General features: G+C 43.8%; 1 protein-coding gene across 4 annotated transcripts in view; it reads right to left on the reverse strand.

The window, feature by feature from the left end:
- The window catches only part of BCL11B (BCL11 transcription factor B), a 90944-nt gene that overhangs the window by 55202 nt on the left and 13874 nt on the right, over positions 1–21868 (reverse strand). For 2 of the 4 annotated variants that reach the window (XM_069016030.1, XM_069016028.1), the window contains exon 2: positions 21483–21848. In XM_069016030.1, the coding sequence (XP_068872131.1) occupies positions 21483–21848 (366 nt within the window). Of the gene's footprint in view, positions 1–21482; positions 21852–21868 lie in introns of all 4 variants that reach the window. The other 2 variants (XM_069016031.1, XM_069016029.1) reach the window with 1 other exon arrangement.

Below are 21868 nucleotides of genomic sequence, written 5' to 3' on the forward strand. Positions count from 1 at the left end.
ACAGCACAAAATTTCATAAACAAGATAGGCAGATAACCTAATTCAAATCTGAGCAAATAAAGGGGGGGAAAAAAATCACCTTCTTTTTCATCAGTTTGGATATTGTATCAGTCACTTTGTTTTAGAGAGCAAAGGAGAATAAAATAAACTGATGCAATAAGATGGGGGGAAATACCCAAACCCTGAGAAACCCAACCCAGCAATTACAAAGTAAGAATCCTGGGTGAGAAACAGATAGGAAAATGATGGTTAAGCCCACCGTCTGCTATGGGCTATTGCTTTGCAAAAGCAGGAGCCTGCCTGATGCTGAGAGCCTACTGGCTACTGAGAATCGCCAACTTGTTGTATACAACAGGCAGGAGACGTAAGTATCCTGAAATAACCAAGACCAGTCCCTGCTGTTAAATCCCTTTCCTTGGATAAAGGGCACACTGCAGGGCTTGACTGCTGTCTGGGAGAGGAAAGAGTGCAACAGAAAGAAGAAATATTATTGCCAGGGAAAAGAAAGCAAGAAAAAAACTGAAAAGGAGGGTGCAAGGAGGTCTCAGCTGCCCACCCTGGTAATCAGTTGATAAAAAATGTGTTTTCCATGTCTGAGCCAGAAAGGTCCTCCACTCCCCACAGATTTCTGAACAAGGATACAAAAATTCAGTCGCATTATAAAATGTCTGATAAGTTCAGGCTCTCACAGTTTAATAGCTTCACTAAGGATTCACACTGAAGCACATAGTAACAATATTAGCTGCTAAAATGACTTTGCAGTTAAAATACATCTAATTAGCAGCCAGCTAATTTTTTTGTCTTTCTTTGAAAAACAGTTAACTTCAGGTCTACATTATACCAGAATGAAATGTAGTTGAGTTCTTTCTGTTAGTCAGAGTAAGGATATCTTCAAACTCTTAGGGCACTGGAAAACCAACTCACCTTTTTGTTATTAGATCCTGGGGTTTCACAGGCCTGTTTGCCTTTTCTGCAGACCTTTAAAAACTCTGGTTAATTATTTCTTATTTAAAAATCTAAAGAAAGCATAGGCTCGGTACCACTTAATAATTAATTGATGTCTTCAGAATGTAAAATTTCAACTATACTTAAAACAAAAATAATTACAGTAAAGCATAAGGACAATGCTACAAAATGCAAAAAATGGCCATGATCAGAACATTCAAAGCTGTCATGAAAACACATTATATAGCTAATGGGATTTTTTCCCCTATATCTGCTCCATTTTTGGTGATACAAAAATACTCACTATCGATGTACCACAGGAAAAAACCGGGGGGGGGAAAGGAAAGGAAGAAAAAAAAAAGCCTAAATGTAAGTAAAGATAAGGTTAAACACCATGCTGGGGTATTGCTGGGAGTCTTTGCTCTGAATAATGCCAAGACCTTTCGAAGATGTCTGTTGTCTCTGGGTGCGTGTGGGCGGGTGAAGCGTGATATTACATAACACACACGCGGCAGTGGCTGTGCACAACCGTACTGATTAAAACGTTTGACTGTGAAACTCAGATCTCCATTTCCTGGGCTGTTTGCAGCTCGTGTCAGACCCCTGAACACCATAAATGTTATCCCTTGTCTACAAGATTCCTTGGCTTTATTTTAATCAGTGCATTTTCTTTTTTAATGACAGAGGAGCAACTACCAGCTCCTACAGTTGGTTGCTTTGAAGCCCTTCTTAAACGGTCGTTGAATTCTACCACGTGAATGTGAATACTTCAAATTTATGCCATATTTTCATTTCTTCTTTAAAAGTACTCCATTTACATATTTCTGAAGAATAATGATACTTCTGCAGGGCAGGTGAACACACATTTCTGCATATGGAGTCAATGGGGAAAAGCATTAAGAGTCCATATTGCAAAAATCAGCCCCTAAATTTGAGTGACTTGAATTGAGCGTGCAGCTGTGGTTGCCTGTCAGTAGTTAGATGCTGTAATAATAATAACAACAACAATAATAACAATAATAATAATAATATTTTCATTTCTCTAGTGCCTTCCACGCAAAGATCTGGAAGTACTTTACAAAGATAAATAAACTGAGTTTGGAACACCCCGTGTGGTTAATAATATCCCAATATATCTAAAGTGCATGCAATTCGTCTCACTGTGTAAAAATCCATGTTATGTCACCCACATATTTGCGTATGACATTTTGGAGGCTTGGACACTAAGGGCAGGCTGTGGAGAATTTTGCTTACCTTGAGACCATGTGAATTCACAGAAGTAGCCCACACTATGCCTGCAGGACTGTTTTTGCAGTGCCAAAATCCCTCTTTTAGAAAAAAGTGGTGTAGATTGTCACTGGTGCCACTCAGGGGCCAGGGTGGGTGGTCCCCAGGGGTATCCAGGTGCCACGTGGCAGCACTGGCAGCATCCCTATGAGCCAGGTCTCCACAGGGGCTCCTGCAGGACCACCTGTGCCTCTCTCCCACCTGATGCTCATCTAAACTTGCTCCTCACCCCTTGTCTGTGCTATGAAAAGAGAAAAACTGAAACATCTTGGCTCACTCCAATTAAACAGACAAGAAAAAGGACTCTCACCTACCCCAAGGCAGCCTTCATCACCTCCCCCTGTTGTGCCCTCTGCCCACCCCACCAACACAAGCCTTTGTCCCAGGAGGACCACATCCCTTTGCTATGAGAGCAACTGGGAGCAAGAGCATGGGAAAACAGGGCAGGATTTGGCCTAAAACCTTCATAAGGCATGAGTATATATGACATATCAACAGATGTGCTAAAAATATAACACAGGAAACCAGGGAGTTTCCTCATCTCGGGAGGGTGATTTGCAGACCACTGGGATGGGAAGGGGGCTGGGGTGCACACCCCAGGGCATGAACCACCCAGGCTATGGCACATTCTCTCCTGGAGCTCAGCTTCCCACTGACTGCCCATCTGGTCTGTTCAGCCCCAGCAAGCTCTCAAGTAGAGCTCAGCTCTCACTCTGGGGATGAAGAGTTTCTAACACAAGGGTGGCCTGATCTGAGCTGCAATGTCCAGAAGCTACCACAATAAACCAACAAATAATAGTAGTAATAATAATAGTAATAATAATAATAATAATAATAATAATAATAATAATATATTATCCTGATTTGTGGAGGGTTTGGGGTTTTTTCCAAAAGGCATAAAGGGTAGACAATAAACAGTTCATCAATTTTCCCAAGTTTTTTCCCTAACTGTTGTAATTAAGTCCTGGGGAGTTTCAATGGTTGTAAAAATCCTTGTGGGAACTAAAAATTTTAGTCCTGATTATATCATGAATATTTCTATCTACCAGCAAATATTTCTGATGTAATCGAAACATATAACTACTACAATATAAATTGTAGCAATTTAACAGGCTCTGAAATTAATAAAGGAACTCAGTGGATGGAAAAAGCTGCTTCCAAAGGACAAAATTATATATGTATGCAGCTAGAACAAGAAATACCACTACAAATAACCAGAGGGCTTGGCCACAAGAGGATGGTCAAGAGGTTAAAATGAAGGAACTGAAGTGGCCAGGGAAGAGCCACAGATAAGCAGGAGTCGTTAACATCAGTGGACCTCCCTGCCTTGGCCATTCAGAACAGTCCCACTCACACACTGGCAGATGCTGCATTGCAAACATGTATCCTCAGGCTGAATATGGCCTCTGGAAAAGAGAACAGCAGGATTTGCTGCTTGGGTAAGTAACTCTGCCTCACTCTGAAGTTTGATTTCTACTCATAGTTTTAAATTTTGTCCCTATCTCTCACAATAAAAAATAATAATAATTTAAAAAAACTTGATGGAATTAGGCAAAATGAGGCTTTAGCAGCTCTTCAGCTGTTTGGCAGCAAAAGCAACTCCTGGAATGGGAGGGAACTTGAGGAAAAAGAAGCAGATGAAATCACTCTGCCCCTCTGTGCCTCAGTCTCCCCATCTGTGAAAATCGGCTAATGACATCCACCTGATTTAGTTAAATGTCCTGGAAACTAAAAAGACTCTGTAACAGCAATATATTAAGCATCAGCACTGTTAACTGCTTCACTGCTGGAAATGCAAAGGAGAACCATCAGGTGATGCCATGTCCCTGCACAGCACAGATGGACAAACTTAATATACAGAAACAATTAGCTTTGGGAGAGAATCACAGCTTCTGTTTTTTTGGCTCACCCCTAGCCAAAAGCAATGTAAGTGTAGACACTTTTTAAGTGCTGAATTTCTATGTGGAAAATAGTCTACCTGCCTAGCGTGAATGCACACATCAGATTTAAAGTAATGCAACTCTAAAATAAGTGGGGGGAGGGAGGGGCATTAACAGGCACACTTACAATTTTCAAATTTTTCCTTGTGCATGGAGCACTTTCACACTTAGAAGAGCAATTCACTAACACCAATAAAACTTGAAAAAGCAAAGCAGAGTGAGCGACTGGGGAGGGAGGGAGGGAGGGAGTAGCAGATAGTTTTAAAATGAGGGTTCCCTTTGAGTTTTGGATCTCTCAGGGGAAAACTACTCCAGATATGTGTGTATGAGTGGCCCCAAGTCTGATAACAGAATCTGTCAAATTAAACGAGCAGAGCGATCATCTAGAGATGGTAAAACAATCCACCAAATGAGAACACTGAGGATCTAGAGATTCAGTCTTCAGTTCACTGGACACCAGCACAACTAAGCAAATAATGCTCTCTGAATGGAAAAGAGGCTAGGAAATTAACTAGCTTTAAATAATGAAAGAAAGCAGATAAATAAACCAGCAACCAGGAATTTAGTTCAGACTATAATGTAAGTCAAAAAAAGGGAATAGTGAACCAGTTTCATTTGCACAAGGAAGCATGCTGGAAACTTGTGCCCAGTCCCCCTGCTAAAGAGAACAATGAAGTGTTACCCAAAGACTTGGATCCAAACAGAATTTGCCCAGTCACAAGCACTAATTAGACAGGATAACCTAACCCTGCACCAGCAGAGGTAAAACACAAGTGCAGTATAATAATAACCCTGTAATCCTTTCACTCTGACACAAAACTAAGAGGAAAGTACAAGAAACCAAGAACCATTCTACATAAAGAATTTTTTTCTGAGGTATATATTTTCTGGACCAGATTTTCCTGTACCTCTCAATTTACCCATTATTTGTACAGAATAGCATCTTTCTCCATAACATAAAAGCATAAGACACAAAAAGGCTTATTATCAAGTCTGCTCAAAACGGAAGCTGAATACACTTAGCCAGGAAAGTGTATAAAAAAACCAGACATACTGTACAAACAAGGTGAGGCAAGAGAATTCCTTCAAAAATCCATGGTTAGGATGAGGAAACAATATTAAATTCATAACTATCACCCCAGTAAAATAAAGCTGAGTAGACTTTTGTTTTGTATCTGATGAAAATGTCAATATACTCAAATGACAGCTTATTGCTGTATATCACAGTCTAACCAAATCTTTCTATAACCTCTTGTGTTACGAGCAAAATCTCTAAAATGTCACCAACTAAAAAGCTGAACCAGCCTGTAATTAGTTTCAACAAAGTCATCCTTTTAACCCTAATTTTCTAGATGTAGATGGTATTTCCGCAGTAAGCATTATGAACCTTCCTTAAGGACAAGTGGAATCAAATTGTAAAATCATAAGCAGCGATCTAGTAGTTCTTCCTTGAAGCAAGCCCTTTATTTGCCTGTAATAAATTCAAATCCAGTCTTCAGTCTCTTAATAGGTGATCAGAGAAAATATGCATGCACACCTAAACCACTACAACAAACCTTATTTTTTAAATAACACTTCAGTCACTAATATAATAAAGATTGTTGTAACCCGTTAGCACTGGTATCATTATTCCTTATGATTCAATATTCTAATGACTGGCTGTAACAGAGGTTTATGTTCTGCAGAGGTTTATACCACTATTTAATGTAATTAAGCAAACTGGCAGCCAGTGCCTCTATGGAAATATCATTTCTATCATAGAGTATTCCCACCAGAAATTCAGAGGGATCATAATATACAAACTTTGATTCTGTTTATTTTTTCCCCTGTTCTGAAACTGATCTGGCATTTCTTGGACTTAGTACTAAGTGGAAGAAGGAATTAATTTGGCTTCTGTAGACATGTTATTATTGACAATACTAATAATCTATGACAAATGGGCCATCCCGGCTCCTCTCCTTCAGCAGGCACTGCAGCCTGCAACATCGCTTTGCAAAACCCCAGAGCTGGACTCTTCTCCTGCCGGGAGCCCTGTGAGTGTACCAGCAATGGGGTTTTAAGTAAGCCATTAAAATGCTAATATTCAGCACGGGCCAGATCCCTGTTACCACTGAAAGCAGAACTAAAGCTTCTCTGGAGACAGGATAAGGCCCTTCCAATGTGATCAAAGAGTAAATACATGCAAAGCTCTGATGGGAAAACGGATCTTTTTTCTAATTTTAAAACTAAACAGGGAGAGTCCACCAGGCTCATAATCCATATTACAGTAACATCTGGGATCACTGACACCTGGGATAACAGCAGTGAGGAATATGGGTTCAGGCTAAAAAGTTGTCACCTGGGGGTCAAACAGGAGCACTTAATACCCAGGATTCTGTGAAAATTGAGTTATTTATCTTTTGGGCTACACTCCCCTCCACTCAACACAACTCTGCTGATGACAGCAAATGTGCCACACTATATATATTTGGTTTATATATATATTTGTGTGTGTGTGTATATATATATATATACATGCGCTGTGCATTGCTTTTTCACACTTGCATTTACTCCATTTTGCAAAGGAAGCTCAGCCCCTCCCTCGAGCAGGGCCACCCAAGTATGCAGGGTCAGGAGCAGAATTCAGACCAAAAACCAGAGTTCACCCTCTGCCTGCAGCAGCAGAGCCAATTTGGTTAAATAACGGCTTAGTTACCTCTCCTTCCCAGCTGTAAAGCTCTCTGTAGAAGGAAGAAAAAAAAAAAAAGAAACCAGAAAAACTTTAAAAGAAAACCCACTCCCATTTGGGGGGGGGGAATGGGACATGGAATGATAATGGGAAAGAGAAAAAGTCTGGTTCCTATTATTGCTATCTCCAGCACTTTCACCTCCACAAACAGCTTAAAGAAGGGCTTCTGGAACAGAAGTTCAACTTTCCTTAATCTGGGCTCTTAAGTGCCAGGATCTGGTTACATTTTCTCCTTCTCCAGATTTTAATACTTTTATTATATATTCTAATGGGGAGTGGGGGGGAGGAAGAGTGGGAATCTCAGTGTCACTCTAAGAGAGAAGTCACCAGGTTTTGCGATCCAGCAGCTTCCTTGGCAGAGGGAACTGCTGGTTGGCATAATCTACTCGTTTGACAAAACTACTATTTCTGGGCACAGGCTCAAAAACAGGTAGGAAGCAAATGCTGAGAAATAAGGAAGTAAAAACAGCCAACAGATTTTTCACTACCAAGAACGCCAAGAGTAAACATGATTTATTTAGCTGTGTTTAACATGTCTCTTCTGCACTAGACTGCAGAAATCTGCTTGCGTTTAGAGCAGGAGGAGGAGGAGGAAGGGGGGAGGGGATGAAAAGGGAATCCATTACGGCGCTCCGCTGGTACTTTCTGAATTGTTCAGTCACACAGTTTTATGGAGTACAAGTATTTTCTAGCCCAAAATATATTCATGTGTCAGAAGAAAGCAGCACTAATCTGCTGTTAATTAACAAGCTGCTGCTAACAAAAGATGAAGGACCCAATTCATACAAACAATATTTACGTGGGTGTCGCATGATTTTGTCACAGATCTTTTTTCCCCTCCCCCCCGCCCTTTTCCCCCTGCCTCCTTCTCTTCCTCAGCACCCAGTTGCAGGAATACAGCACAGAGGAGTCCCAGCTCCTCTGGAACCAACACCCAGAGTGGAGGTGAGGGCACCAGCCAAACTCAGGGTCTCACCTGAGCCACCCAGCTCTGGGGTTCACGACTACCCACACGAGAAAGGGCCATATGACATGTTCACAAGTGAAATTTCCTTAGATCCTTTATTTATGAGGGAGAGGCCATCTCCTGGCACTGTGCCCACAGTGGCAATGCTGCCGAGGCTCCAGGAAGTGGCATGAAGCCTCACATCCTCCACCCATCCGCACCAATCAGTGCAGGCTGTGAGAGGGGATGGGAGACATCACTGCCTTCCCCGATGCCTGGCCTGTGACTTCATTTTTGTTTAATCCAAACTCTTTGCCAAGGAGTTTGGGGATGAGGGGAACAGCACAGAGACTCAAAGGGATCAGGGCTTGTTCAAAAATACCCATGCACATACAAACGGGTAGGGCTGTGAGCAATGAACTAGAGGACAGTTCTCCCAGCCACAGACCTGCTGCCCTCCCCTGCTCCCCGCTGGAATTTTGGACAGTAGCACCTGTGGCCTCATCCAGAAGGGTGCTGAGCTCTGCAGGCTGGCCCAATTCCCTGCCGGATGCAGCTGGGCACTTTGGAAAATAAACCCATTCACATCTTTTCTGCCTCATCTGAGAAATGAGAGAGCATATCTCCTGTGGGCATCTTAAAGCTGGTGCTGGCAGAGATGGGAGAGTTAAAAGCAAGAGCAACTAGCACAAAAATTTCTGGACTTGTTCCGCTCCCGGGAACAAAGCTGGGGCTGCAGGGTGGGAGAAAGGGCTGATGGTCTTCTGTACTTCACCTATAAAACCACACCAACTTGTCATACAGAAGGGTTACAGGGTTTAGGCTCTGCTCTGCACTGTCATCACACAGCCAGGGCTGGGAGAAGCATAGGGACAGGAGGGTGGGAAGCAGAAGTATTTAAGCGTGATTCTAGAAGTGCCGAGGTTCTCCCGTCATGGCCCACCGGGGTGGTATTTCTGCTAGCACAGTTCTCTGCACACCACAGTAACTGTCTCACCCTCAAGGCAACAGCTTCCTCAGCGAGAAACAATCTCCACTGGAGCATACGCACATCTGCCCTTCCAGGTTTTCCCTCTGTACCCTTTCCCCATTCCCCAAATCATGGGGTTTTCACTGCAAAAGTCACAACCCCTCTCTCAGCGCATCCCCCAGGCACCCTGGCCAGCATCCAGCCCCACCACTGGCTCCTTCCAGGACCTGATCTGGCAGGAGCCTCTGAGAGGGACCAGCCCTGAATGCAGACTAGCACTGACTCTTCCCCACATTGTGGGGAATCTCTTTGTGCATTTCCAGTGTCATCTTTGCCACTTCTAGACCTTACTTCTATCTTGAGAGATAGATGGAAACAGATCCATCTATCTATCAAGGAAGTAAACCTTTCCAGATAGCAGGGAAGTCTCCCAAAAGTGAAGACAATAGCGGTTCCCAAGCTTCCCCCAGAGGGAGTGAGGTCAACCAGTGAATTGCCCCACCCAGGTAACGTCTGTTTCAAGCTGCCGGCTGCCCGGAAAAACCCTAGCCCAAACAGCCTCAAGGCCCCAGCCCACAGGCTTCATCAATCCAGCTCATCAGCTCTTCCAAAATAAGCAGGTGCCTTTGCTAGGGGTCTCTGACCACCACTGCACCCATGACCTCCCCTTGCCAAATTATTTCTAGAGGATGTTAATTGTTAGATAGGCCCCAGAGCAGACAGGGTAAGGATGAGGCCAGTCCAAGACAATGCACTGCCAAAACCCCCTGAAGGGATGGGTGCTTCTGGTGGCCAGTAAAGATTTTGCTCCTGTGTACTACTAACACTACGAGCACTGCTAACAGAAAACCATTGTGCATCCCTTTGGAGAATCAGCTCCAATCAGGAATCCTCAATCAGCTTCAAAATCAAAAATAACGTGTATCATCTTAGATGATGAACTTGGCATGATGAGGATAACTTCCTCCAGAGGAGTCTGGGAGCTGGAGTGGGGGCTCAGGGGGTTTTTAAGGGAGTTTTGGGGCTTACTGTTTTAACTTCTTTCTTGCAAAAAGGCACTGTACCATAAACATTAATCAAACACTATATTCTGCCTTTTAGTCTTGAACAATTATGAGTACAGTTTTGTGATCTTTAGCCATATTTACTGATACTCAAAGGCAGATTCTATCTTGTTAGATTGTTATAAATGGGACCCCAGGGAATCAGCACACAGGCAGAGGCAGATGTCAAAGAGCCTTCTCAGAGCTCGGGTGTGCTTCAGTTTTCTACTGCTGAAATTATGAATGTTTTGGAGAAAAAAAAACCCAACCAACTTTAGATTCCTCTGCCAGATCATTACAAAGAGCTGTCTGTAGATTACAAATAGAAAAAAAAAAGGAGAGCCATTTTGCTGAACTTAATACTTTTTAAGTTTAACTGTTAAATTTCAAAGTGTGGTTTACACGTGCTGGCCACTTGTATGAAAAAAAGTTTCAGAGACAGACAGAGAAAAGGTTTCTGCTTACAAACCATTAAAAGAAAGAAACCCACAAATTCTCATTCTCTCTTACTTAAATATGTTGTTTCTGCTCCAGACCTGTTTCATAATACCATAAAATAGAGGGATGTTTCCAACACTAGATTTGAGAAGCTGTCACATTAAAGGTAAACTTTTAATCTGCTAGAGACAAACAGCACATCTTTTAACTTCCTGAGAAACAGCTCTTGAGAAATGTTTAAACAGGAATTTAAGAGCTGTGTGGTAAAGCCACATACAGGGGTCTCAGATAGCTACTGGGTTTGAGCTTCTTTTCCTTGTTGTTGCTTTTTTAATTCTTTCAATAACCCACAAAAAGTAGACTTCTAGGAACAAAGTAACCAAGATGCATGGTAAACTGAACCTCTAGGCTTGCTTTTATTCCTAGTTAATAGAAAAGAAATGTTTTAACTGAAACACGGGCCTGAATTTCTAGCTGTTCATCTCCATCTTTTTGTTTTCTTGGGACTCACAATCAAATACTTTTAAGAAGTTAATTGTGTCACAATTAGTAACACATTAGTCCTCCGATATTTTTAATAGCAACCCAGGTTTTTCCCCAAGGCACTTAAAAATGGCAGACTCGGCTATATTCTCCCTTTTTTTAAACTCCCATGCACTTTCTTCTTTAAAAAACTCCTACATGCATTTCACTTGGTCTGAAAATACCAGCACAGATCTTAATCCTGCCAACGCTTACAGACATGCTTAACTTTCTGCACATCAGTAATCCCGCTGACTGCAGAGGACTGCTGGCGTACCTACAGCTCGGTGCAGGCTGAGGATGGAATCCGGCCTGCGCCGAAGCCAATGGCAAAACCCCCATTGACGTCAATAAGGTTGTGCTTTGACATCCAATTTGTTGCAGGATTGGGACCATCCTCATTTCAAGGTACTTTCCCAAAATCTATTTTGGTTTAGTTTTTTGTTTGGTTTTTTTTCTCTCTCTTTTCTCTTACTGCTCTTTCACCCCCTCACCTCCCACACTCACTCTTGTGGGGCCCCATATTGAGACCACTTGAAAACTTCTGCTGTTCAAATCCCTCCATGAGGAAAACCCCCTCACTGAGACAGGAAACATCCTTTGCAGGTAAAGCTGAAAGAAACTATTTTGCTCCACTGTGTGCATTTGAGTAAAGTAATTAAAACCTGGGAACTTGGGTTCCAACCGATGCCAAGAAGCAATCATTAATATGAGCTGAAGTGAAATGGGAAGCTCCAGACATTTAAAATCAGCTGTAGGGGAAAAAAAAAAAAAGAAGTAAAATAAAAAGTAAAAAAGGAGGGGGAAAAAACGGAGGAAAGAGGGAAAGGATGTTTTGTAATTTTTGCTAGAAAGTCAACTCAATGCAGCTTGAACTGCATGGGGTTAAAATGCATTTGGGGGGGATGCTATACAATGAGGGGATAAAGCCCTGCTGAAAAGCAGGGGAGGGCGAAGCAGCGGCAGCCGGCTCGGAAGCGCTGCGGTGCTGTGAAGAGCGGGCAGAAGTGAGCAAACCAGCTGAACCGCTTGCAGAATTAATCAGTAACAAAGAGGCTGGAGCTGTTGGCGGGCTTCAGCCCTTGAACCTGGACTCTGCTCTATAAATTTCAACTTGGAATGGCTCTCTACTTGTTGAAAGACAGGTTGGCACCAGGCCAAGACATAGGGGGGGGGAGGAAAAAATAAAACAAAAGAAAAAAAATTCCTTCTTGCTCAGGAAACTTCCCTTCAGTTTCTAACTCTTTTTATGAGCTAGTAATAAGGCAGTCTAGAAAACGAGAAACAAAAAGTGGGTCTTGAAAGGAAAAAATGAACCAGAAGTTGGTTTAATAAAGAAAATAAAACAAGTAGGTGCTAAATTCAAATCTGAGTTTTGCCTGCACACAAGTACATCAGCTCTAATAGAATACTTCAGAGCACCTCAGCAATAATTCAGAGGAATTTTACAGTTACATTAGCTGACTACAGGTTTGACTCTGAAAATAATAAATGTCTTAAAAGAGGAAGAGGGCTGTTTAATCCTTGTCTGCAGTCTCATCTGTTCTCTCCTCCCCCACCACTCCACCTTGTTTAAATGACCATTACAAAAGGAGTGTGGTATAAAAAACATGTAGAACCATCATTTATTCAACAGCATCTCTTTCCTTTCTTATTTTTCCCCTCTTCAAACAGGGGTGTGCGGGAGAGCTGATGCTCTCCTCAAGCTCTCCTCACTGCCAAGGCAGTTTCAGCCACAAATACCTTGCTGCCGCCGTGCTTTCCCAGCATGAGCAGACAAGGAGCAGGCTGGAGCAGAGTGAGGGGCTGGAGTGCAGAGGGGGGGAGCTGTCAAAGTGGGAAGAAAGAAGGCAAACATCTATTCAGAGGCCAGATGCGCTGAGCAAGGTCAGCTGCAGAGACACAGCCCTTTGCAGCAGCTATGCAATTACGTCCAAAGTCTGCACAGCACCAAGAGTCCCACAACCTGCATGCAAGGGCTGGACTGGAGGATCTAGGGCAGCTGGAAGAAGGTCTATAATGATTTTAATTGCTCTTCCGAGATGCTAAAGGGTAGATGAGATGCTCTTTAGCTAGAGCAGAGGGGCTGATGCTCTATACCGCTTGCAAGAATACATGCAGATAAAATATCCTAATGAGAGAATGGAGAGAGAAATAGGGTAAGTGCCAGCAGCAATCAAAAGGTGAAATAAAATAGTGAAATAAGATGCAGCCTAATCAGAGCACGGAGGACAAGGATACAAAATCTTTTCACCAAAAGTGGCTGTTAAGGTAAATTAGATTTAATCACTCCCAGCTCTCTTCCTCTCCAAACTCCCTTAATTTTAAAGAAGGGGCTGAGTCCTGTAAGGCTGCACACCATCCAAGACTGCTGGACATTTAAAGCTATATACGTAGCATGCCTGCTACAGACACGCATCCTGTACTTCCACTTTCCAAGAAAACTGGGATCTGCTACTTGGTAGGTCTTTTCCATCTGCAACTTTTATGACTCTGCCGAGGGACCGGTGAGCAGTGTCCCCCCTTTTCTCACTCAAGAAATATGCTACCGAATGCCAGAAGAAGGAGTGAGTTTAAGAACCGTTGGGCTTAACAGTGGTTTCTGCTGATCACACTCGAATCTTTCTGCAAAGGCGCACATGCAAAGAGAAAAAAACAACAACCGCTAAGTAACCACTTCACATCTGCCATTAACATTATTAAATTCCTTACAAGCGGTATCTAACCCCACCTTCCCCACTACACACAAACATACACACACCCCCGAGCTCTGCAACACAGCAACTGGGAGCCAAGACGGCTCTCCTCTCCTCACTGCAGCAACCACATTCATTCCTGTTAAGGGGTTAACGATTCATTTCCACTACTTCTCTCGAGAAAACCTACAATGAAAACATTGGCTCACGAAAGCGTTCTCACTGCCAGAATGCCACAGCGCGAGTGAAAAGTCCGTTTTGTTTTCATTACATCTCTGGGATTTCCGGCTTAACTCCTGAGCTTAGACACCAAATCCCTGGATACCCCACCCACCCAGTTTTTCTTCTCCTTTTTTTTTTTTATAACATTTCTACTGCACGGCCCACCAATTACCATTTGGAGGGTGGGAGGGAATGGGGAAAAGAAACCTTGCTGAAAAGGATGCTCTCGTTGGAGAGAGCACACGCATCTCCAAAGACAAGAGTTACCCAGTTTCTCCTGGCTTCCAGGGTTTTCTGCTGAGAAACATGGTTTTATTTCTATACCTGGCCTCTCTCTTCTATTTCTTACCCTCCAGGCTCCCATCTTCCCACTCAGCCTCCGAAGCCAGTGCTGAAAGTCAGCCCCAAATCTATGCCCTTTGAAGTTATGTGACATGACATAGAAATCCAAGCCTTTCTTGTACAAAAAGTATGATTACTTCACAGGGGTTTTTTTCTCCAGTTATGATAGAAAAATGTTCCAATCTCAGAAAAAACCTAGAAAGGTTCAACCTTTATGTCACAGCCGATTTGGTCACTGTGTGTATAGGCAGCACAGTTCAAACACCGGCTGAGAAAAAAAAACAATCCATGGAAAACGCATGAAGGGAGGCAACCTCATGCTATAGCAACACTTCTGTCCTGCTCAAGCAAAGGAACCATTTCTGTGCCTTTATGTATTTGTCCACTGCTGGAGAAGAACATCATCCGAGACAGCTTTTCTCTTTTGTAGTACTTCCACACACCTGGCTTTCCTTTAGCTACAGCCCAATCCAAAATTCCCCTGCAAACACATATAAGTTCCTTTCTTGCCGTCAACACTCCACCAAGCACAAGCGTATTGCTATTAGTCGCATCCACATAAATGCCAAAGCAGTCCACAAGATTGTTGGGCACCTCTTTTACTTTGCTCTTAACAGTTGCTCACAAAGTTGTCAAGAAAAATGAATAATGGCTGGTTGAACAGTGCCTTTTCACCATTCACCGTTACTGTTGCCTATAAAAATCTACCAATCTTTCCGTGGTAATTATAACCAGATATGCATACAGTTTCTAGACACATGGCCTAAGTACTTTCACAAAAGAAATTAAAGAAGGCAAAAAGCCACTTTGTTGGGTGACATTTTTAGTGGGTTCTAACTCTGAGTAAGTCCAGAGTTCTTCCACTGAATTAAAAGAGGCTAACAGCAGTGCCAACATGGTACAAGCAAGCAAGTTTTGCTCTTAAAGAGTGACTCCTCACATGCATTCACCCCAGAGCAAGAAGACTCTGGCCATGTGTACTGAATGACCTTCTTAAATCCCTTCTCATCAGCCTGCAAAATGGCACTTCTGTCGAAAAGGTTTTACCCAGCATTGTCACTCATAAAACTGAAGATGACTATAACTAGGAGAGATTAGAGAGGGAGAAAATAACAGCAGCAAGCTCCTGTTTCTCAGTACGGCACACCATGCGCTCAGGGGCAGGTCCCCACTTGCTCCATCCGATCAATCTGGCATGGTCCTGCTGGTTTCAGGGCAGTTACCCCACATGAAACTGGGGCACAGAAGGGTAAACTGGACCCCCCACCACTACTACAGCCTTGTAGAGATGCTGCTAACCACATACAGGGCACAGAAGATAACTTTTAAAAACAGGATGGTGAGAGGAACAAAACAAAAAGCTAAGATTGGCAGGGATAATTGAGGGCAAAATATCCTCAGCATTTTTTAAAAACTGCTTTTAAAACTCACTGTGATTAATTTTACTCTTTACTGGCAGATGCTGGGAAAGCGTTGGTGCATGGCAGGGCCGGACCCTAGGCAGGACACAGCTGGGGACAAGCTGAGGTGGCAGCAGGGAGAGGGTGGTTGGTGGCCTTGGGCTGGGTCTGAGCAGAGGGGCCCCAGGGTGTGGTGGAGTTCAAGCGAGGGGAAGGAAGGGTTTTGTAACTGGAAGGTTTCTCACCTTTAACTCTTGCCAGGATTAGCAGGGTCCGTGCTGCTGCCTTGGTGAGAGACACTGCAACCATTGCCCTGTGGCTGCAGCCCTGGAGGTGGAACTGCCCTCTCTTAGGATCTCCCATAGGGGCACAATCATGTTCCTTGGAGACCCCCATGCTGGCCTCCACCAGCAGCCTTAAAACTTTAAGCCATCAACATTTCAGCAGCCCTTTTTCAAGATTGAAGCCTCAGCAAACCCGGGGAGGGCAGCTGGCACTGTGGACTGCTCCAGTGGGCTGGGGGGTGCCCTGTCCCCAGAGGAGAGCCAAGCTCCCCAAGTGTGCCCCCCACCCCCAGCCCTGGGTGCCAGCAGGGCTCTTGGTGAGATCACCCTGCTTGTTTTTCTCTCCACACCCCAACAAGGTCCCAGGGGCAGGAGGTTTGCTCGTTAACCCACTCTCAGGGCACTCTCAGTTGACACCTTCCTTGTGTCATGTGTCCTCCCCTTACTGCTCAGCAACACCAATTAGCAAAATGTGTTGCTAAATACCTGGTGAAGTAGCAAAGGAGTAGGAGGAGGTGACCAGGTAACTCCTCTGCACTCAGGAAAACCCTAGAAGATTCGAGGGAAGAAACAAGCCTGGAAAAGCCTCATGAAAAGGATTGCAGCTGAGTTTCTCTGGCATTGTTACCACACACTTCTAGAAGCCTTTTTTCTTCACATACTTGTTTCTCCTGGCCTCATTTTTACAAGTCACTCCTGCAAGACCTATTGCCCCAGGGAGGTTCTGGTAGCAGCACCTGGTGCCATGAAAGCCTTGGGAAGGGGATGGCCACCAAGCCCTGTGCCAGCTCAGCTTCAGAATACCTCTTCCCAACCCGCCTGATGTCTCTGTCACAGTACTTGGGTTGTTTCAGCTCGCGTTTCCCTCCCCTCACGTGTGAAGGCATCACGACGGCTGTCTGAGTCCTGCAGTTAATATGGGTGCACGGGTCCATAATGGTACATTGTAAGTGAATGTCTCAGGGTAGACAGCAATAATAATTAGCTGTCATGATTTGAAAAAAGGATAATCCATGCCATTGAGTTAACAATCACTCACACAACACACATGGATTTAACTAATCTTAATTTGGAGAAAAATAACAATTCTAAATATATCAAATAGCCCATTTCATGGCAACCTGCAGCGGTGTTTATCTCTGGCTTCCAGCACATGCGAGTTATTTAGTTTCTCTCACTGGCAGTTTTACCATTCAAAAGCCTGAAATGAACATTCATGGAGCAGGGGTTACAGTTAAATCCTGCCTCTGACAGGGAGCCTTTTTTCATGATGTGCATCTAGTACAACGTATGGAGCCCAGCACTGGTAGCTGGGACAGGATGAATGAGGAATTCCAATCAACCCCCTCCCCTTTCCTAGCACTATCTTTGCAAAAATTATCTCACCATCTTAATGAACCTCTGCTGCTGCTGCAGTTACATGTTTGTGAGGGCCTGCTGGCCTCAAGATGCAGACCTGCCAGTGAATCTGGAGATGGTCTGGTCCAAGTGGTACCTGCCCCACAGAGGCTCCCTTCTCTCTGCTGGGGTTCTATGAAACCACTCAGCGTTAAAATCAAGCTGACTAGCTGACTGGTACTTTTTCTTTAACCTGGGTAGTTTCAGAGAATCCTGAAAGGATTCTCAGGGCCATGGGGAAGAGATGAGACACCATCAGTCAAAAGACAGTGGGAGCAGCTTCCCAGGTCATTCTTCAGCCAGGACAGGTCACCTGGTTATGCCCAAGATCTGATAAACATGAAAGATAAAAAGAGGTGTAAAATACAACAGTGGTCTGTTTTTTTCCAAAATACCTGCCAGCAGTGAAATAAAAAAAGCAGTGACCAATAACTGCTTGCCAACTCATTGGCCTGGCTGTGTTTTGCTGTGCGACAATCTGGTACATCTCTTCGATACTATCACACCCTCTGTACAAGAGGCAGAACTGATTTTCAAACAGGTCAGCCAATTCGGAAAAAAAAAACCTTTACAGGGCAGACTGCTCCTAAGCAAGTCATGTCCTCCCAGTGCCAGCTAACATGCTACCACATATCTTACAGACAGTGGTAACTAAATGAAAGCACCTTCAGAAACTTGGATTTGCAAGTCACCAGTCAGGGAAAGATGACAGATTTCATTATCAGAAGATCTTTAAAAGCTTATTGCAGAGACAAAGTTGCCTTTGTCTGCGCTGTAATATAGAAATGTCAGTTGGATATTTGTGTTGCATAATACATAAAAATTCTCATGGACTCGAGTTCTGCCTCAAAGCCTCCCTCAAAGCAGCACAAGGTCTGTTGTGTGGTCAACAGGCATTCAGTGACCAGGGCAAGAAGAGCTACAAAGAAAGTTAAAAAAAAAAAAAAACAAAAAGAAACAGAGGAAGAAAGACCTCAGGAGCACCCTGTGCCAGGATGAATACTCAGTGCAGTTCTGCATCCCAACATCCTCACACCCACAGCTACGAGAGGTACAATGGCAGAGCCAGGCTCAGCACTTGACATACCCTCAAGAGCATTCAGCCATGGGAAGCCATAAGGTTTGGTGGCTTAGTCACACCACAGAAGGCTGTACAAATCATTCTGACCAAATAAGAAGGTCTGCAAAAATAACACAAGATCAAGGAGAGGAGCTGAAACCTCTTTGAGGACAGCAGTGGTGGCAGCATATTTCAGAGAGCCGGAGTGGCGAGTGGGTGATTTCTGGTTTCCCTCTTCAAATATAAAGACTCAATTATCTTTGAACAGCTTGCTTTACACATGAATTGACACATTTATTTTACAATAAATAACTGAAAGTTATCTATGTTTCCTTTACTGTTAATCTACACAAAGAAATAATAAACAGAGCTTGTCTACAAAAATGCAACTACTGCAGTCCTCAGAATTCAATTAAGCTAAAATAATTAATGCTTCCACCATATTAAATTACTTTATACATTTGAGCCACTGAAGTTTTTTTTTTATTCTTTAATCTTTTTCGCCTTTTTATTTAATAAAAAAAAGTTAGTTTCAAAGCGGGGGGGCTGGCTAGGACGAGGAAAAAGAACATGATTTGCTGTTAAAATGTAATGGTCTCCTTTAGCTGACACAGCATGTAGAGTGTTTTGTGCCTTTGATTAAAATAACATTTTAAATGCTTTGAACAAACATATCTCCCCATACTTCTAAGGGATTATTTTACATATTTCTTGGTGGAATAAAGAAATTCATTCTTCCTGTCGCAGTACAGAAAGGCTAAGAATATCTTTCGTCACATATAAAGTAAAAATACTGTAGGCTGTTGCATTATTAGAAAAAAAAATAAAAAAGTAAAGGGAGGGGGTGGCAGGGTAGGAGAAAGCTGCCTTAGAGATTAAGTTTCCCTTTTATGAAATCGTATTTAGTCTCTTTTTTTAACAAATCTAACAACAATGCTCTACAGCCGCTCACTGGGAAATACCTTTAATGTTAAATGCAGATTCTGATTTTCTTGGCTAATGCAGAAAGCCTTTCTATTGAAATATAAATAAGGGGTTTGGTATATCCCACTAAAGCCTTTCCAGTGAATGACTTCTGTGGGTTTTTCATGGCTACCCTCCATGCCTGTAATGTGAGGCTTTTATCCTACTATTGAAAACTATCCACTGCTATTAAAAAAAATATGGAAGGACACTGCACCTTTTTATCTCAGAGCTGGGCTCCTAATTGAGAAAGCATTATTATGGCACTATTTAGTGGATGTCCCTATCTCCATGCACTGATGAGAAAATGCCAATCAAATGATAAACCCTTTTATTTTTCTCAATTCAAAATCTTTCCTACATATTTTTCATTTGATATTCAGTTTAGCCTGAAAGAGATTAGGTGCTCCAGATTGGCTTTTAATTTTTTTTCATGCCTTTTCTACATGTGAACATCTCCTTCACCCCCTCTTACACTGGCAGATTTTCTGCATGGCAAAAGCTTTGGTTATGTTGTTCCTGACCCCCCAGAAGCTGGGATGGGACAGCACCCTCTGCTCTGGGAATAGACATTGAGGTACTATGGACCGAACCTGGGCAGAGATTAGTAAGAGATGAGCTCTGGACTGCAACTGCAGCAGAGCTCTCCTAAACCAACCTTACTAAGCACTGCACACCCTCTGCAAGGGGCTGAGCACCATCGGCTTGCACAGAGATCAACAGCTATTGGGAGTGCTCAGCACCACTCAGGCAGCCTTCAGCAGACTAGGGAAGGTCCTGAATACTTCTCCTCTGCTCCTACCAAATGGAAAGGAAATCTAGCCCTCAAATCTGCTACACCATGATGTAGTCATCTCTACTAAGAAATGCATTCACAACTGCAAAAGGATGAAAAGAGCTGGAAAAGCATGAGGAAAAGATGGGATCAGATCTTATGGTAGATTTGCTTACAATGCTACAGCACAGGCCTGCCACAGCTAATGCTCCCAAAGCTACCAGCTGTCCCATGTCAGGGTGGTGGCTGCACTCAAAAAAAAAGATTCCTAGAAGAAAACAGTGTAGTCAATGGGCATCATATGTCCTGTCCTAAAAGACAGGAGGTCTGAAGACTGCAGCATTTTAAAGCCCACACCCTCATTTATGTGATGCCCAAGCCTGTCAGAGATGCTGGGGACTGACTCAGAGACCTCCAACACTAAAAGCTTCAATTGTAAAGATAGGAGCCTCTTGCTGGTCTTCTGGGGATCCACTCATGGGAACATCTCTACTACAGGCAGGATCCTGGACTGTCAGATCTAATCCCTTAGGACAATTTCTAGAGAACTCAGGATAGTGGCAGCAAAGACAAATTGCCACTGGTCTTCTGTATGGGATGCAGTCAGTTTGAACAAAAAAGGCCCGTTTGAGGGGAGATCCTGCTGTGTAACATAAAACCCCCACTCACTAGCAGGGAGAAGAGTCATCCTTTCACCACTGCAGAGGGGAGAAACACCCCATGCCAGGCACTCTGCAGGAACCACTTCAGATCACCTCAGCCAGGTGGATAATCATCACCTGCCTGCCCACGTCTGAGCAGGGGAGGTCCACTGAATGAGTGTTAACTGCCCCACATGTGAGAGTTTTAGAAAAAGAAATGCGTGCAATTTGCTCACCCAGGCCAGCCTGTGCTCCTGTATCCTCTGTTTGGGGTAAGCTTGAGAATGGAGGTGTTGCCCACCCAACCCAAGCCATCTAAGGAGACCCAGGACAGGCAGCACAGGCAGCAGTGCAGGCCAGGAAGCTGACACAGGGAAGGAAAAATGAAGGACTTAATGAACCCCTGCTTTAGCCCTCACAAAAAAATCTTCTTCCCACTAACAGTCCATGGGAAGAGGATTCCACTGACTTCACCAGGGTCAGGATGTGGTCCTTCCCAGCGAGTCTGCATGTGGCAAAGAGTATCTGGAACAGGACTGAACGGAGCCTCTCACCAAAGTTCACTATCCCTCTGCCACTGCTCCTTGCTTAAGGATGCTCCTGAAATGTTTTCTGACCCCAACTTCCTGCTTTTTCCCTGATGTAAAGGCTGTCCTTCGGCTCTCCCAGGGACCTGAGAGGCCCCTTTATCCAGCAGCTGGCCCTGCACAGACAGCTACAATGAATTAAACAGGGATGGTGGGCCCTGCATAGCCATGAGGACCCTCCAGATGGATGGCTCCTATGAAGACGTGTTGCTGAAGCCTGTTTCATGGCACTTTGTAGAGGACTCTAGTTAAAAGATTACCTAGGCAAGTTGATTGAGTGTAAAACGTGCTGTACCTGCAATGTTCTCCTGCTTGGGGCAAATTCCTTTTGTAGGCGTGAGAAGTCGGTCTTCTTCATCGGGTGTGACTTGGATCCCGATTTCCACTGGCTCTGACACTTTCCTGAGCTCGGCGCGTGAGGAGGGAGGAGGGCTGCTCTTATCCATGCTCTTTTCATAGCAGACACCACCAGTGCCATTGCACTGTTTTCTCTTGTGCTCTATAAAAACCAAGATGTCTCCCAGCGGGAAGTTCATCTGACACTGTCCACAGGTTAACAAGTCGGGGTCTGTCCCACCTGCGGCGATGCTGATGCCGCCTGGGTCTGCTATTGCCAGGCTCTCATCCTCGTCGGCCAGTGCCGGTTCCACATGGTCAGCCTCTGCTTTGCATGGACAAGGA

Source organism: Aphelocoma coerulescens, chromosome 5, assembly GCF_041296385.1.
Source record: "Aphelocoma coerulescens isolate FSJ_1873_10779 chromosome 5, UR_Acoe_1.0, whole genome shotgun sequence".
Taxonomy (NCBI): Eukaryota; Metazoa; Chordata; class Aves; order Passeriformes; family Corvidae; genus Aphelocoma; species Aphelocoma coerulescens.